This window comes from Tursiops truncatus, chromosome 17, assembly GCF_011762595.2.
Source record: "Tursiops truncatus isolate mTurTru1 chromosome 17, mTurTru1.mat.Y, whole genome shotgun sequence".
NCBI classification, from domain to species: domain Eukaryota; kingdom Metazoa; phylum Chordata; class Mammalia; order Artiodactyla; family Delphinidae; genus Tursiops; species Tursiops truncatus.
Window position 1 is genome coordinate 44524217 of NC_047050.1, and position 13364 is coordinate 44537580.

General features: G+C 48.8%; 1 protein-coding gene across 5 annotated transcripts in view; it reads right to left on the bottom strand.

Moving 5' to 3' along the window:
* Positions 1–2574: 2574 nt before the first annotated feature.
* Positions 2575–13364, bottom strand: part of NCALD (neurocalcin delta) — a 293215-nt gene continuing 282425 nt past the window's right edge. For all 5 annotated transcript variants that reach the window (XM_073794644.1, XM_019925040.3, XM_033842948.2 and 2 more), the window contains 2 exons: positions 6298–6403; positions 2575–3902 (listed from right to left, as the gene is read on the bottom strand). In XM_073794644.1, coding sequence (XP_073650745.1) covers positions 3805–3902; positions 6298–6403 — 204 coding nt within the window. In that variant the 3' untranslated portion in view covers positions 2575–3804. The remainder of the gene's footprint in view (positions 3903–6297; positions 6404–13364) is intronic.

Sequence of the window (13364 nt, forward strand, 5' to 3'; positions counted from 1 at the left end):
CACCTTAAAAAAAAAAAAACAAAACAGAAAATTTCAGGGAAGTGAACGCATACTCCTGACAAAGATAAGAGAGGCCTGCGTGAAGCATCTCCATTTCTTCCAAAGGGAGCTCTCGTGACCTCCCCCTGCCTCGACTGAGAAAGCAGGCAGATTCTTCCTCACCTGGCCTATGCCTGCCCCGCCCCCCCATGCCTGAACTAGGCTGTCAGGGGGTCCAGAGCTGGGTTGGGACAGTACCCTGAAAATAGGAGCCTCAGGCTTGCAAACGTGCTGGAAATTAACAGGTTCCCCTCCAACAGGTGTGCGAGTGAAGAGCCTCCTGATCAGGTTGGAGGGTCGCAGCCACCTCCTTACCATTACTGCCGTGAGTGACACGGCATTACGCATGCTCAGTGCTCACGGGCCTCAGGGCCACTGCTGGTCTACAGAGAGAAACTGTGAGGTACAAAAAGACTCCCCTCCAGGCCAACTCAGCTCCTACATGAGGTCTGGTTGGCCCATGAGACACCTACCGTAGCTGACATTCAGCCCCTTCTTCCTACATTCATGGCCTCTGTGCTGGAGGCAAGGTCAAGGACAGCAGCAACAAGCACCTTGATCTGAATTGGCTTTGAGGCCATGGGCTCTGTATTATGTCAGTTTTCCTACAGACTCTTCTCCAGCCTGAGAGGCCCTGAGAGGGGAGAGGGGCATGTTGGTTTCCCACTGAAGAGGAACTTGCCTCAGTTTCTCCTTCTGGTGCACCTAATGTTGAGACTAGAATTTATAGCTCCAGTTGTGAGGAAGGAGAGGAGGTAAGAAAGGGAAGGCCATGAGGGGAAAGTTAGCCCACATGTAGACCAAGGATGCTTCCGGACACGGCTTGGGGTCCAGCAGACCCTCTCATCCCCGCTTTCACAAACCCTGCTTCCTTGTGCCTGGAGAGCAGAAACCACACCCAGGAGGTGGCCAGCACAGCATCTGGGCCCTCACTCGGGCACAGATTCAGCTGGAGCAGCAGTTTAGGCATGGAAACCTCATGTCCCAGACCATCATATTAAATCAGCAACATTCTTGAATGCCAAGCTAGAGTAACACAAAAGTCACCTGATATAGGACCCACTCCACGGGGAGGGATTCATAAATTACTAAATTCACTTGTCCAAAGTGCCCCCAGGGCATATCAATGGGATGGGACTGCGCCCTCAACACCCCTTCCCCACCCTAAACAAGGATATGAACAGTCGACCACTCTATCATCCTTCACGTCGTAAGCCACTTTATTCCAGTCCCTTGAACATCACAGGCTGGCCTGATTTCAGACAGAACAGACTCCATTTCCAGAGGTCCCTCAACACAGCAATGACAATGAACAGCCCAGCACAGGAGTGACATAAGCTTTTAGGCATTCAGCCTTCTGGGTGCTGTCAAGTCCCTTGGCCACACTCGAGTGCACTGGATCAGACATACAAAGGTCTTCCTGGGAAGGAGGAGAATGAGAAAACAACCCTCAAGAAAATACAGACAGGGTCAATGGCAGGCAAGGACGAGGACTAGTTTCCGCTTTGTTTTCTTAACAGCTGGAGACACACTCCCCTGCATCTCACTCCAGCTCTAGGTTCTAGGGAACGGAGTGCGTCTGGCTCAGTAAGATGTCATGACTGAGGACAGAGCCCAGGCGGGCTTTCCCCAACATTAACTGACTCCGCCATCTAAGGAGAACTAAAGGAGGAATTAGGTCTTCAATCAAGAGCGGGAGAAAGTGGGAGGCAGCTCCTGAACATCACCTACAGAGGTGCCGGGTCCCCTTGCCACTGTGCACGCCGCGTCTTAGGTTAATTCCCTAGTTTTCAAAACCAGATTTTACCACTTGGCCAATGGAGGGACTCAGCAAGTCTCACAGTATAGAACCACTATAAAAAAAACTGACACGCAGAGGAAGATGAAGATTATTTTACTGAGTCCAGGTCTCAAAATTTCACCCTGCCAAGTTGGTTCGTTTTGGTCAACCATACAAATTCAGATTTTTACTGTCAGTTTAAATGGAATCGCGTAATACTCAGGAATCTAGAGGTTAGAAATGGGCTCAGCATCGTTTTCCTCATGGTTATAAGTTTATCTTTCTGTGGTTCATGGTCTACAGGAAGTAGCTTGGCCGCAGCCAAGGAGACCTCTCTGCCTTCTCTTGGGGCAGGGTCTCCCCGTCTACATCCTTGAGTGTTTGGACTTCCCCATACCTACTGCTTGTGAAAATATGACTTACCTGTGACCAGCAACTTGTACTCTTACCTTTCAATTCAAATTAGGATGTATGAGGTCATCAGACCAAACTGCAACTCAAATTTGTACTGTCACTTCTGTAAATAGAAATTTGCATTCAGAGAACACGATGATGCAAGATACTTTCGGATTCCCAAGGGTGGGCCTTGGAAATCACAGACACACTTGCCTATGCCTTCTTCAGGATGAACCAGGTGATGCCCAGCCTCTAACCTCTGACTCTTTTCAGGGCCGCTAGAGGCGTGGAAAAGTCAACATTCCAGCTATGGCTTCCTAACCATCCATGTGGATTAAAGCACTGGGAAGTCCCGAGAATTTATGCTATTTGGGGTGGGGGTGGGAACAGCTACAGAATATTATCTGCTCAGAAAAGCACCACACCTCTGATCCAGGACTGTCAACGGGCTGCTGGGCTGGGTGGGCAAACCCACATCTCTAATAAATATGAACCTTCTGGTGCTCCAGTTGACACATCCCACTCAAACTTGCCCCACTTCTCTTGCCTAGGCACTACCACTGGAAAAGCATTCAAAATTAAGGTTGGGCCCTGGTCATGGTTACTTTGTACTTTTCTGGAATATATAAAATATACCTGTTGATTGGTGCATTTGTGCAAAGACGGATATGACTTTAAAATAAGACATAGACATTCATTATAGCTGGCTTACTTCACAACAAGCTACTAAAAACAGTCTCCTGTAATAAGATTGTATTAGTGCTCACTAAACATGCATTTCATTTAAACAAGGCAAAACACTTAATTTCGTCTGTAATACCCAGTATTTTATATACAGCGATCTTTTTTTTTTTTTTAAACTACAATAGGCAACAAGATGGGTCTGGCTTTGAAATATAAATTACCATTTGTGTTTAATTTCCAGAGAAACTCATCTTAGCTCAACTAGTGTAAACCTGGGAAGAAATAGCTGAGCCATCTTTTTCCTCTCCTCTATGAATTTACCTTGAAATGTTCACAGCTTAGAAACTAAAGCCTGCTGGGGAAGAGGATGGGGTGGGCCTCCAGGCGGGAATCCCCCAGGCCCCTTTAATAGCCTGGCCCTGGAGGATTCCTGGTCCCTGGGCAATCGAGCATCTGGTGCCACCACCCCTAGGGCATGTGTCACTCCAGACCCAGGTGGGGAATTTTGTTTTCCAAACAGGGCCCTTAAGCTTGCAATAGAATCACTGGACTGGATTGTTTTCTCTTCTCTTCTCTTGCCTCCCCCAGTCTTCGGTTTTAGAACACAGACTTTCGAATCAAAGGGAAAGTAATAATAATAACGATGAAAAATCGTCAGAACAACGAACACCACAAAGTCTGTGCACGGCAGCACTGTTCATGCTCTCCACAAGCGCGGGGGGCTCTAGACATTCCCATGAAGCGTCCACGACAAAAGAAGCTGCAGGCGGCACGGAGGGAGGTGCATCCGACCACACGAGGAACAGCATCACCGTCAATATTGTTTGGCAAAAAAAAAATTTTTTTGTTAAAAAGTAAACTCCAAAGGGAACACAAGCAGCTCTACAGTTGGTGGGGCTTCCGGCTCAGAAGTGGCCGGCGCTGCTGGGGTCGCACTGCAGGAGGCGCACTATGGACGGGTCGCTCTTGGCCCCTCGGATGAACTCTTCCAGGGAGAGTTTTCCTAGAAAGCAAGAGGACCGGTGAGTGGCGGCTGGCGGCCGCTGCACAGACGTAGGCTTCCCGCTGTACCTTGGAGCCGGCGGCGGCGGCGGCCCACCTCTTCCCGGGGTCTCACACCTGCCGTGAGGCCCACCTTCCGTCTCTCCGAGCCGAGACCCCGGGGCTCGTTGAGCATCGCACAGTGCAGCACGCGGCCTCCTGAGAGCTCTGTGTGCACGGCCCTGGGCTGCGGGGCTGCTGAGTGGCCGCGACGTGGGCCCTGCCCTCGTGGCCCCTCCAGCTGCAGGTGCCCCGGAGGGACTCAGATAGCGCCTTTCAGAGACTGAGCTGGGCTCCTGCAGCGCCAAGGCCGTCCCCACGGGCTCACTGGGCCCTCTGGGCTCCTCAGGGTCACTTGGCTACACCTACGTTTGCATGTGGGCAGAGGGGCCCGAAGAGACATCTGGGGAGAGGGCCCCTTCTTTGGGCCAAGGTGTGAGGATGGCTGCCCTTCCATCCAGGCGAGGGCTGTGTGCTCCGAGAAGCAGAGAGGTGCCGCGGGGGTCCCTCCCGTCAATCAGGGCACTTTCCTCCTACCTCAATGGGCTGGACGGGGGAGACTGGCTGCCTGGGATTCCACTCCTCCTCGATGTCTTTCTCCTTCTTGCCCAAGCTAGAGTATGTATCAATTCCCTTCGGGAAGTTTCCTCGGTCATATTGTTGGTGGGGAGGCAAAGCTTCCCCCGCTTTCTTGTTGCGGCAGGGTAAACCCTGCATTCAGCGTATGTATCCGCTCGGGCTAACTACCCGCGTGCTCCCGGATTGGCTTCCCAGCTAACCTGCTGGGGGCCCAGACTTTTCTCTTCAAGTCAGCGCCAGGGGTTAGATGCAAAGAGCTTCTCCAAGAGGAATCTAACAGCGGGAGGGTCTAGATGAGGACCGTGCTCCGGTGTGGCGTCCCGCCTTGGGGTCCAGAAGCCCTGAGCCAAAGCACCAAGTCTCCTGGTTGGGTGGAGCCTGACCCCTTGCAGACCGAAAGCCCCTCCCAGTACAGCTCCCACTCCGACCACCCCCCCCCACCCCCGCCCTTTTTTTTTTTTTTTAAAACCCAAGGCTTTCCCTTAGGAAAGCACAGGACTTTTAGCAACGAGATGCATTTGGGGAATGCTGACCCCGTCAGGGCTCTGTGACCCCATTGTGGCCGAGTCCCAGAGCACAGGGTCTCATTTCTCGCACTGAGCGTTCGATCCTGCAGTGTTTGGGTCTTCTCCCATCTTTCAGCCCTATTCTGAAGAGGAGGCTGGGCCTCGGGCAGCAGACAAGCCCACCTGTGCTCCCCTGGAGCATCAGCAAAATGTGCAGTTTAATGTCAGCGAGTTTACTATTCTATTAAAAGAATCCCATGTGTTTAGTCTTTGCAAAACAAACTATTCGCTGTGAATCAAGGCACATAGAGAAACAGGATGTAACGGCACCTTTGTGGAGAAACAAAGCAAACAGATTGGCCTGTACCCTGCAAACCTGGATTCTCAGGCAGCTGGTGCCCCAGAGGGCATAGGGATAGAAACTGAGGCTCGCTCTGCGACAAAGCCTTCCGCCGGGGGTATATGACTGCATTTGCTCATCACTGACAAGAACTGCTGGGGATGCCCAGCAGAACAGGCAAGCTGGAAATAAAAGCAAGAGCTATAGATGACTCAGGGCTTATTATGGACCAAGCTCTGTGTTAGCACTTTAAACTCAGATATTACATCTAACTAGGGCTGCCAGATTTAGCAAATAAAATACAGGATGCCCAGCTAACTTTCAGTTTCAAATAAACAACAATTTTTTAAGTATGTCCCAAATATTGAATAGGGCATACTTATATTGAAAAGTCATTTGTTATTTGTCCAAAAATTAAATTTAATGGTGCCTCCTGTATTCTGTCTGGCAATCCAACATCTAAAATCCACTGTTCTTGAGTTTGAAATCCATCTCTCCTTTCATTTTGGTTTGCTCTGCATCCCCTTGTTGCATTTGAATTGTGGGTGGCTCCCTCAGGGTGGAATCTGCTGGCCACCTCACCCGCCAACAGCTGAGGGGTCCCACTTGGCTCCAGGAAACCCAACACCTTGGAGCATGCACACGAAACCCCAACAAAACCCCCTGGGCAGGCTGGGGTGAAAGCTACTAGGGTCTGGGTGCATAACAAGCCCCTCCCCACTTTCTGATTCGCTGGCCTGCAGGATCCAGCCTCCATCTTCCCCCTACAGGGAGAAAGCAGGATAAGCCACTTTCACAAAGGGCCTCGAGCCAGGTCCTTATGGCCAATATCTTGACCCCTAGTGGAATTTCCCTGCCCGGACACCCCAGCCCCTCCAGCAGCCCCGCCTCTGAGCAAAGCAAAGCAAAGCAAAGCAGCCATGGCCTCCTACCGTCTCTATTGGTGTCCATCTGGCGGAAGATCTTCTCTGTCCTCTTCTCTGGGGTCGACTCATCTTCAGGCATTTTCATTACAGAGGAGACCATCTTATAGATTGCCTGGGGACAGAAGCAACATGGCGTGAGACAGAAACATGGTTTGTTTTCGCACACAATGGCCCTATTATTAAACCTCCCAAATACAGGGTTGAAGGGAATGCCTCCCATCACACAGCGACCCAGCTCTGCTCCTGACCATCTGTTGTCGTAGAAGAGAGACGTGCAGTTGCTGGTGAGAGCAGCCAGGCCAGCAGAGCTTGTCCAGCGGCAAGAACCTTCAGGAGCGACAACTGGCAGGAAGATCCACTAGGCCCCCCGTGTCTCTAACTTATGTGCTTATGAATCCCCTGGGAATCTTGTGAAAACGCAGCAGCTGATTGAGTAGGGTGGGCTGGGGAGATGGGGGGCTTGAGAGTCTGCATTTCTAACGAGGTGCCTGTGTGCTGCTGCTGCTGTTCTGAGGTCCCTGCTCTCAGGCTGTAGGTGACATTCCTCAGGCCAGAGACAGGTCAGGGTCTACTGTGGTCTCTCCCTGGGTCCCTCAAGGGTGACAAACACTGATGGTCTGTAAGGGCCTACCCTCCTCTTCTCCTGGGCAGACATTACCAATCCATCCCAGTGCTCTTTCTCCTTGGATGTGGCAATCGTCTCACATTCCTTCTCAGCAAGCTGCCAGGTATCCCCGGGATGGGAACAATCTGCCATCCAAGTTTTGGAAGAAATAAGTATAAAGTCTCAGCTTGAGATCAGCTGGGTACATCAGAAATCTGATGGGCAAAAGAGGGTTCTACTGAAAAGGTTCTGTGAACAGTACTGAAACTATCTCCCCTACCGTGGACCCCCCATGGTACCCAGTAAGCGCCTGGAAGGCCTCAGCGGTCAAATGTTGTTTTTATTTTGGAAGCATAATGTAAAGTCATTGTTTTTATCCCCAGACCATGGTTCTGGTACTCAGATTCACTTGGGGAAAATTAGCCCTGGGAAGGAGTTTTAGAAAAAGTAGATTTTGCCAGAGGGTGGGCAGAGGAATCTGGAAAGTTCTGGAACTTGGGATGTAGTGGAAGGAGAGAAAGGAAGGCAGCTGAAGGAAAGTAGTCTCCAAAGGGGAAATGTGGAAACAAAAAGGGTTGCAAAAAGAGATAAAGGCTTAACTTCTCCACTTTACAGTCTCGTTCAGGATCAACTCTGCCTCAAGTTCCTAAAATATTCTGGAGAAATGGGGGTAAATATTATAATCTCCGTTGATAAAATAGGAGTGAAAAATGGAGTCACCCAGTGTGTTGACTCTTGGGCTGATCCCACCCCATTAGGGACCCCTCAGGCCAGGCTCCCCAAGTCTGACTTGAACCCACCCAGAGTCCTCGCTGAACTGGAGCTGCCTCCACGGTGATTCTGTCTGGGAGGAAGGGCAAACTGGGAGTCATGGCTCTGTCTGGGATGATGGGTGTCACTGGGGTAAGTAAGCTTGGCCACAGTCAGCTGTCCCAAGAGACGTTCACTGAAGTGTGCTCCAGAGGCGAGAGGTGAGCCATACTCTGTCTTCCTCCTGGATCCCTATTGCTGTCCCCTCCAGCCCAGGACTACACTACCATCTGTGCTGGGGTCATAGCGCCATGCGCCAAGCCGCTGGGGACACCTGACTCCTTGGGGGAGCTAGAAAAGGCCAGAGAGTTAGAGACTTTTTTACAAATGGGAAACAGAGGTGCTGAACTTCCAGGGCCACGTGAGTATTTAGTAACAAGAGTGGAAAGCAGGACACTCTCCATACCACCATGTTTTGAGGTCCAGCGCCCTCTCCTCAGCTTTCTCTGCTCCGACACGGAAGCTTTTCTGTAACTCTTGACTCAAAGAGGAATCGGCGGCACCAACTGATGAACACACACACACACACCCCCCTCACACGGATTTCAGACTTACACAGTCTAAATATTTTGTGAATTCACAAGCCCAGGAATCTTAGAACAACAACAACAAAACAGTATCTAGATATCAGCGCCCCACTAAATCACAAGTACACCTCTTTAAAGGTTTAAGAGCTGGTACATTTCAGGAGTTGTACAGGTGATGTGGGAGGGGCATTTATGGACAAATAATAAGTTTACTTTGGCTAGAAGTCTTAAGGATGCTGTGTAATCAACCTTCTTTGGGGCTGCGTTGCTCCTTCCCCAAATCTGTTCTGGCCTCGGTAAGGTCCCATGGTAGCAAGTAAAACCCACTGGTCTGGAACACTCCTTGGAACTCTCAGCCTCTAAGAGTTGAGGTTCATGAAATTCTCCTTCTTGGGATTCTGAAGGAAGTCAACTGTGTAATAATCTAGGGATTATTCTCTTAATACTCTGGTTGAACAAATGAACGAAAGACCAAGCAAACAGATGAATGTGTTTGAAAACAAGGCGCTTACACCCAACAGAAAGTCTTCAGGCGTTTAGTCTTTAGCTGTTAGACTAAAGGAACAGGGCTGGGGCAGAGAAATGAGGATAGGTTAGTTCAAAACAACAACAACAAAACACCCATAAATAAAAACAAAACAAAAATGAAGAAAGTCAGGATCCCTTATATGAGGATATTTGCAAACGAGGCTTCCGGAATTGGGCAAGAGATGTAACGTCTGAGTGTACTGAGGGGTTGAGGAGGAAGTGCAAGCACCTTTAAGACGCTCACGTTTCCAGATGGCTCTTTCATAGCACTCAGACTAGACTGTTTTTGTTGATTTGTTTTTTTTGTTTTTTTTTTTTGCGGTACGCAGGCCTCTCAATGTTGTGGCCTCTCCCGTTGCGGAGCACAGGCTCCGGACGCGCAGGCTCAGCGGCCATGGCTCACGGGCCCAGCCGCTCCGCGGCATGTGGGATCTTCCCGGACTGGGGCACGAACCCGTGTCCCCTGCATCGGCAGGTGGACTCTCAACCCCTGCGCCACCAGGGAAGCCCCATTTGTTTGTTTTTAATGTGCATCAGCTCACAGAAAGGGATTAGTGGATTATTTACAAAACCAGGTCTATGAACGTGGGTGGTACTAGAGCAGTGAGCAAAGAGATGAGGTGACAAGCCCCAGGGGTCCCAATGTAAGTGGGTGACAGCCCTGCAAAACCTCAGTGGGGAATCACCTGTCCCTTTGCCCCTCTCTCATGGCCTCAGCAAGCCAGCACTGATTGTATTAGACCTGGGACTCCACAGCGCAGGGAGAGAAAAGACACAACTCCAGACAGCAATCTGAAACAAATCGTGTCTTTTATTAACCCCAGTTCCCCACACCCCTCCCCCTAATTTAATGGGATTAAACCATGGAGAGGCCAGGCTACTTCCCTACTTTATTTTTAGCAATGTCAATGAGAGGCCCAGCAGGGACATCCTGTTTTTAATTAAACTTGAAGAGCCCTATTCTTGTCTCTGGGTAAATACAACCGCTATGGGACACCCAGGAACCCAGCTCTGGTTCTGCCCTAGGCAGGCTTAGGACAGCACCACCTGCGGCCAGGGGAATTACCAGCTTCCTCTTGACATATATATATATATATGTGATTTTTCTTTTTCCCTCTGAATGAACCACCTCTCGGAATGTTGGAAAGGAAGGGCTCATGTCTGAACTGATAAACGTTGTGGGATTAACTAAGGGCAGGCACAATTCCAAGAGCTAAAGTTCACTCTTCTCTCTGAAGGAAACCAGACTGGCTTTTCATCAGAAGATGCAGGGTCTTCCAACAGGACACCCAAGGCCCCATGACAACCCACCAAGGGTAAAAGAAGTTAAGCAGTATAGGTTGTTCTTAGATTATCGATAAAGAAAAGCATCCTGCTTAGAAGGATATTACATACCAGGAAAGGAGGGTAGAGAGAGGCCATGAGAATCTTTCTTGGAAATACTCTTAAAATGGGGTCAATATCTATGTATCTAGAACAGCGTAAGCACTTTCTTGTTTAGAGCTAGAAGAATACAGTAAGTCAGTAAACCCATAATGTTCTCCCAAAGTGCTGTAGACACGTTCACAGGCAGGGAGAGGATGGGGGGAGAATAAGGGCCCTACCCCTTTTTCAACCAAAGCAGCTCCGTTCTTATATTAGTTTTCACAGAAGATTTTACTTGAAACTCATTATTGCCCAGGCCCCTGCCCCCACTCATGTTTGTTTGTTTCTTGGTAAACACTCCTACCACCCACCATCCTGTAATCAAGTCAAAGACATCTTTAATATGGCTCTAACCACCCGTCTCCACGTGCAGGCAGTCAACTAGACCTATCAAATCTGCCTCCTTCATATTTTTCTAAATTTATCATTCTTGCCCATTCCTCAGCCACTGTCTTGTTTCAGGTGAGTGGTGGTACCCATCATTTTTAGATATGGGCAGTTACTATTTATTTCATTCTTATATAAAGTGCTGTGCAAAGATTGCTTCCAACAGCCCCTTCCAAAGATCCCGTTCACTCTCCTAAAAAGACATTCTGGAGCTGCTGTGGTTTAGGACTTCACATTTTAGGGGGCAATACTGAGTTTGTTTTTGGAATGTTTGACTGTGAGGTACCAGTGCAATGTCTTAGTGGAGGTGTCCATTAACAGCTGGACATAGCAGAGGTGAAGATCTAGAGGTACTCTGTTTCTTCATCCATAAAATGGGGCTAATAAGGTTATTGTGAGGATTAAATGAGAAAATGCACATGTACCAGGTTGACTAGTGTCCTGCAAAAGTTCATGTTCACCCAGAACCTGTGAATGTGACCTTATTTGGAAATAGGGTCTTTGCGGATGTCATCAAGTTAAAATGAGATCATACTGGATTTGGGCAGGCCCTAATCCAATGATGTGTTCATATAAGAAGAAGGAAATTTGGACACAGTCACACAGGGAAAATGTCACACGATGATAGAGAGATGTGGGCCCAAAACACCAAGGATCGCCAGCCACCACCAGAAGCTAAGAGACAGGCATGGAGCAGATCCCCCCAGGAGTCTCTGGAAGGAACCAGCCTTGCCCACACCTTGACTTTGGACTTCTGGCCTCTGGAACTGTGATAGAATAAATTTTTGTTGTTTGAAACTGCCCAGTTTATGGTAATTTGTTACAGCAACCCTAGGAAACTAATACAGTGTGGAAAATACTTAACACTATGCCTGGCCCATACAAGCACTGAGAAGATGACTTCCCAGAACTAATGAAAGGAAAAGAAGGCTGAGGCTGGACCTCTGCTTGGGAATATCCTTGTTTAGGAAACAGGAGAAGGAAGAATAGTCCACAAAGTAGACGGAGGGCACAGCCGAGTGGGGGGCCTTTGGGTAGCAGGCACTCACTAGTGTTGCTAGATGCCTAACTTCAACTCTTAAACTATAATGTGGCTTGTCACGATAAGATTAATCCCCTGATAAAAAAGGGATAAGCCAAACACAACTGATAAACAAACACTAAGGTTAGTTCTTAGAGAAAGTCACTAACCTGGACAACTGCTTTAAAGAATTTTCTCCAGGAGAGAAATCCAAGTTGCATTCTGGAGTAACATCTGTGGTCCACACTCATAACTGAGAATTAGGCAAGGGTTTGCAGCTGAATTCCCAGGGGCCATATCAAGACGGACTAGAAGCTTTCACCACAACACCATCCACCCCCTGCCTTTTTTTTCACCATCAGAAGAGCACAGTATTTCAGGTCTCCAAGGCACATATCACAAGTGACATAGTGTCTACGACACCAATTTAGAAAGATCTTTGGGAGAAAAAAAATGCCACTCAGGAAGTGGTTTTAGAAAGAACGTAACCAAGTCTTTCTGGTCCTGATTTTGATCCGTCATGGCACAAATACTCACAAGCTGCTTGTCTGAACTGGTCACAGTGCTCTTGAGACCAGGTCAGATTAATTTGTGAGTCTGTCTGGTGTTTGTGCACGGCAAACCTTTGCACGGCTAACACCATAGTCTCCCTTCCTCTTCATCTGGTTGCTGTATGGATACATATGCCTTATTCTGATAAGTGAATCAGGAAAAAAAATTCCCATATTGCTAAAAGAAACAAACAAAAAAATGAAGTCTTCTGTGATGCGCTGCCAGCATCAGCCCAACCTCCTTCCTTTAGTTTTCATTCATTCAAAGGGTGTGAAAATGTAGACTGAGGGTGTTATGAAGTTTACTCTGCCTTATCAAAAGTGCTAATTAACCTTGAATCACAACTAGGAGGGAGAGTCTGATTCTAAGACAACAGTATTTGAACACCGACTACTTTAAAGCAATCATTACCATCCAAGGAATGAATACGCTAACTAGAAATTATTGCAACCTGGTCATTAAAGTGAGTTCCCTGAGAACTGCTAAAGGCAACACCGTGTTAGCCTATATATTCCTTTCGGAAAGTCTCTAGCAGGACTTGAGAACAAGTCCAGACCGGCTGTGCCCCCAAAGTCCTGCATGAAGTGCACCTATGGGCTCAGGGCAACAGCTCGGAGTTGGGGAATTCCTGGTGCCAACCACATTCTCTCCTGGAAAGGTGATCTTTCTGTTACTTAAATCCTGTAAGCATCAGAGCAGCCCAGAAGTTTTAGCTTATTCCCAGCTGGGATGGTGTTTGGTAGGAAACACAACAGCTGAAGAAGCCTGGGAACTCCTAAAGTCATCTGCACAAGAATATCTCTTCTGTGAGTTCCACCAATTGGAGGTTTAGCTGGGTTACCTCCCTTTGTTTTGTGAACACACATTTATACGACTAGGTAAACTTAACTTAAAACTTAATGGGAAGACTCTGGGAGGGCTCACACCAAGGAGTACTTCCCAGAACTTCTGCTGCCAGTGTCTGAAACAGAGCCACCCCCCGCCTCTGCAGGACACCCTCCAACATTAGCAGACATTGAGGAGCTGCCAGGGTTCCTATTGAATTTCGTGAACACAGTGGGCCAGCCAGTGGCCGTGGGGTCCAGAGTGGTGCACGAGGAGAGGGGATTAAGAGCGCTGCTTAAAGGAGCTCCAGAGACGGGGGCGAGCCACGGCGATCAGCAAGGACCCCAGAGACGGGCATGAGACGCTAAGGCTGCTGCTGCCGCCACCAAGAAGC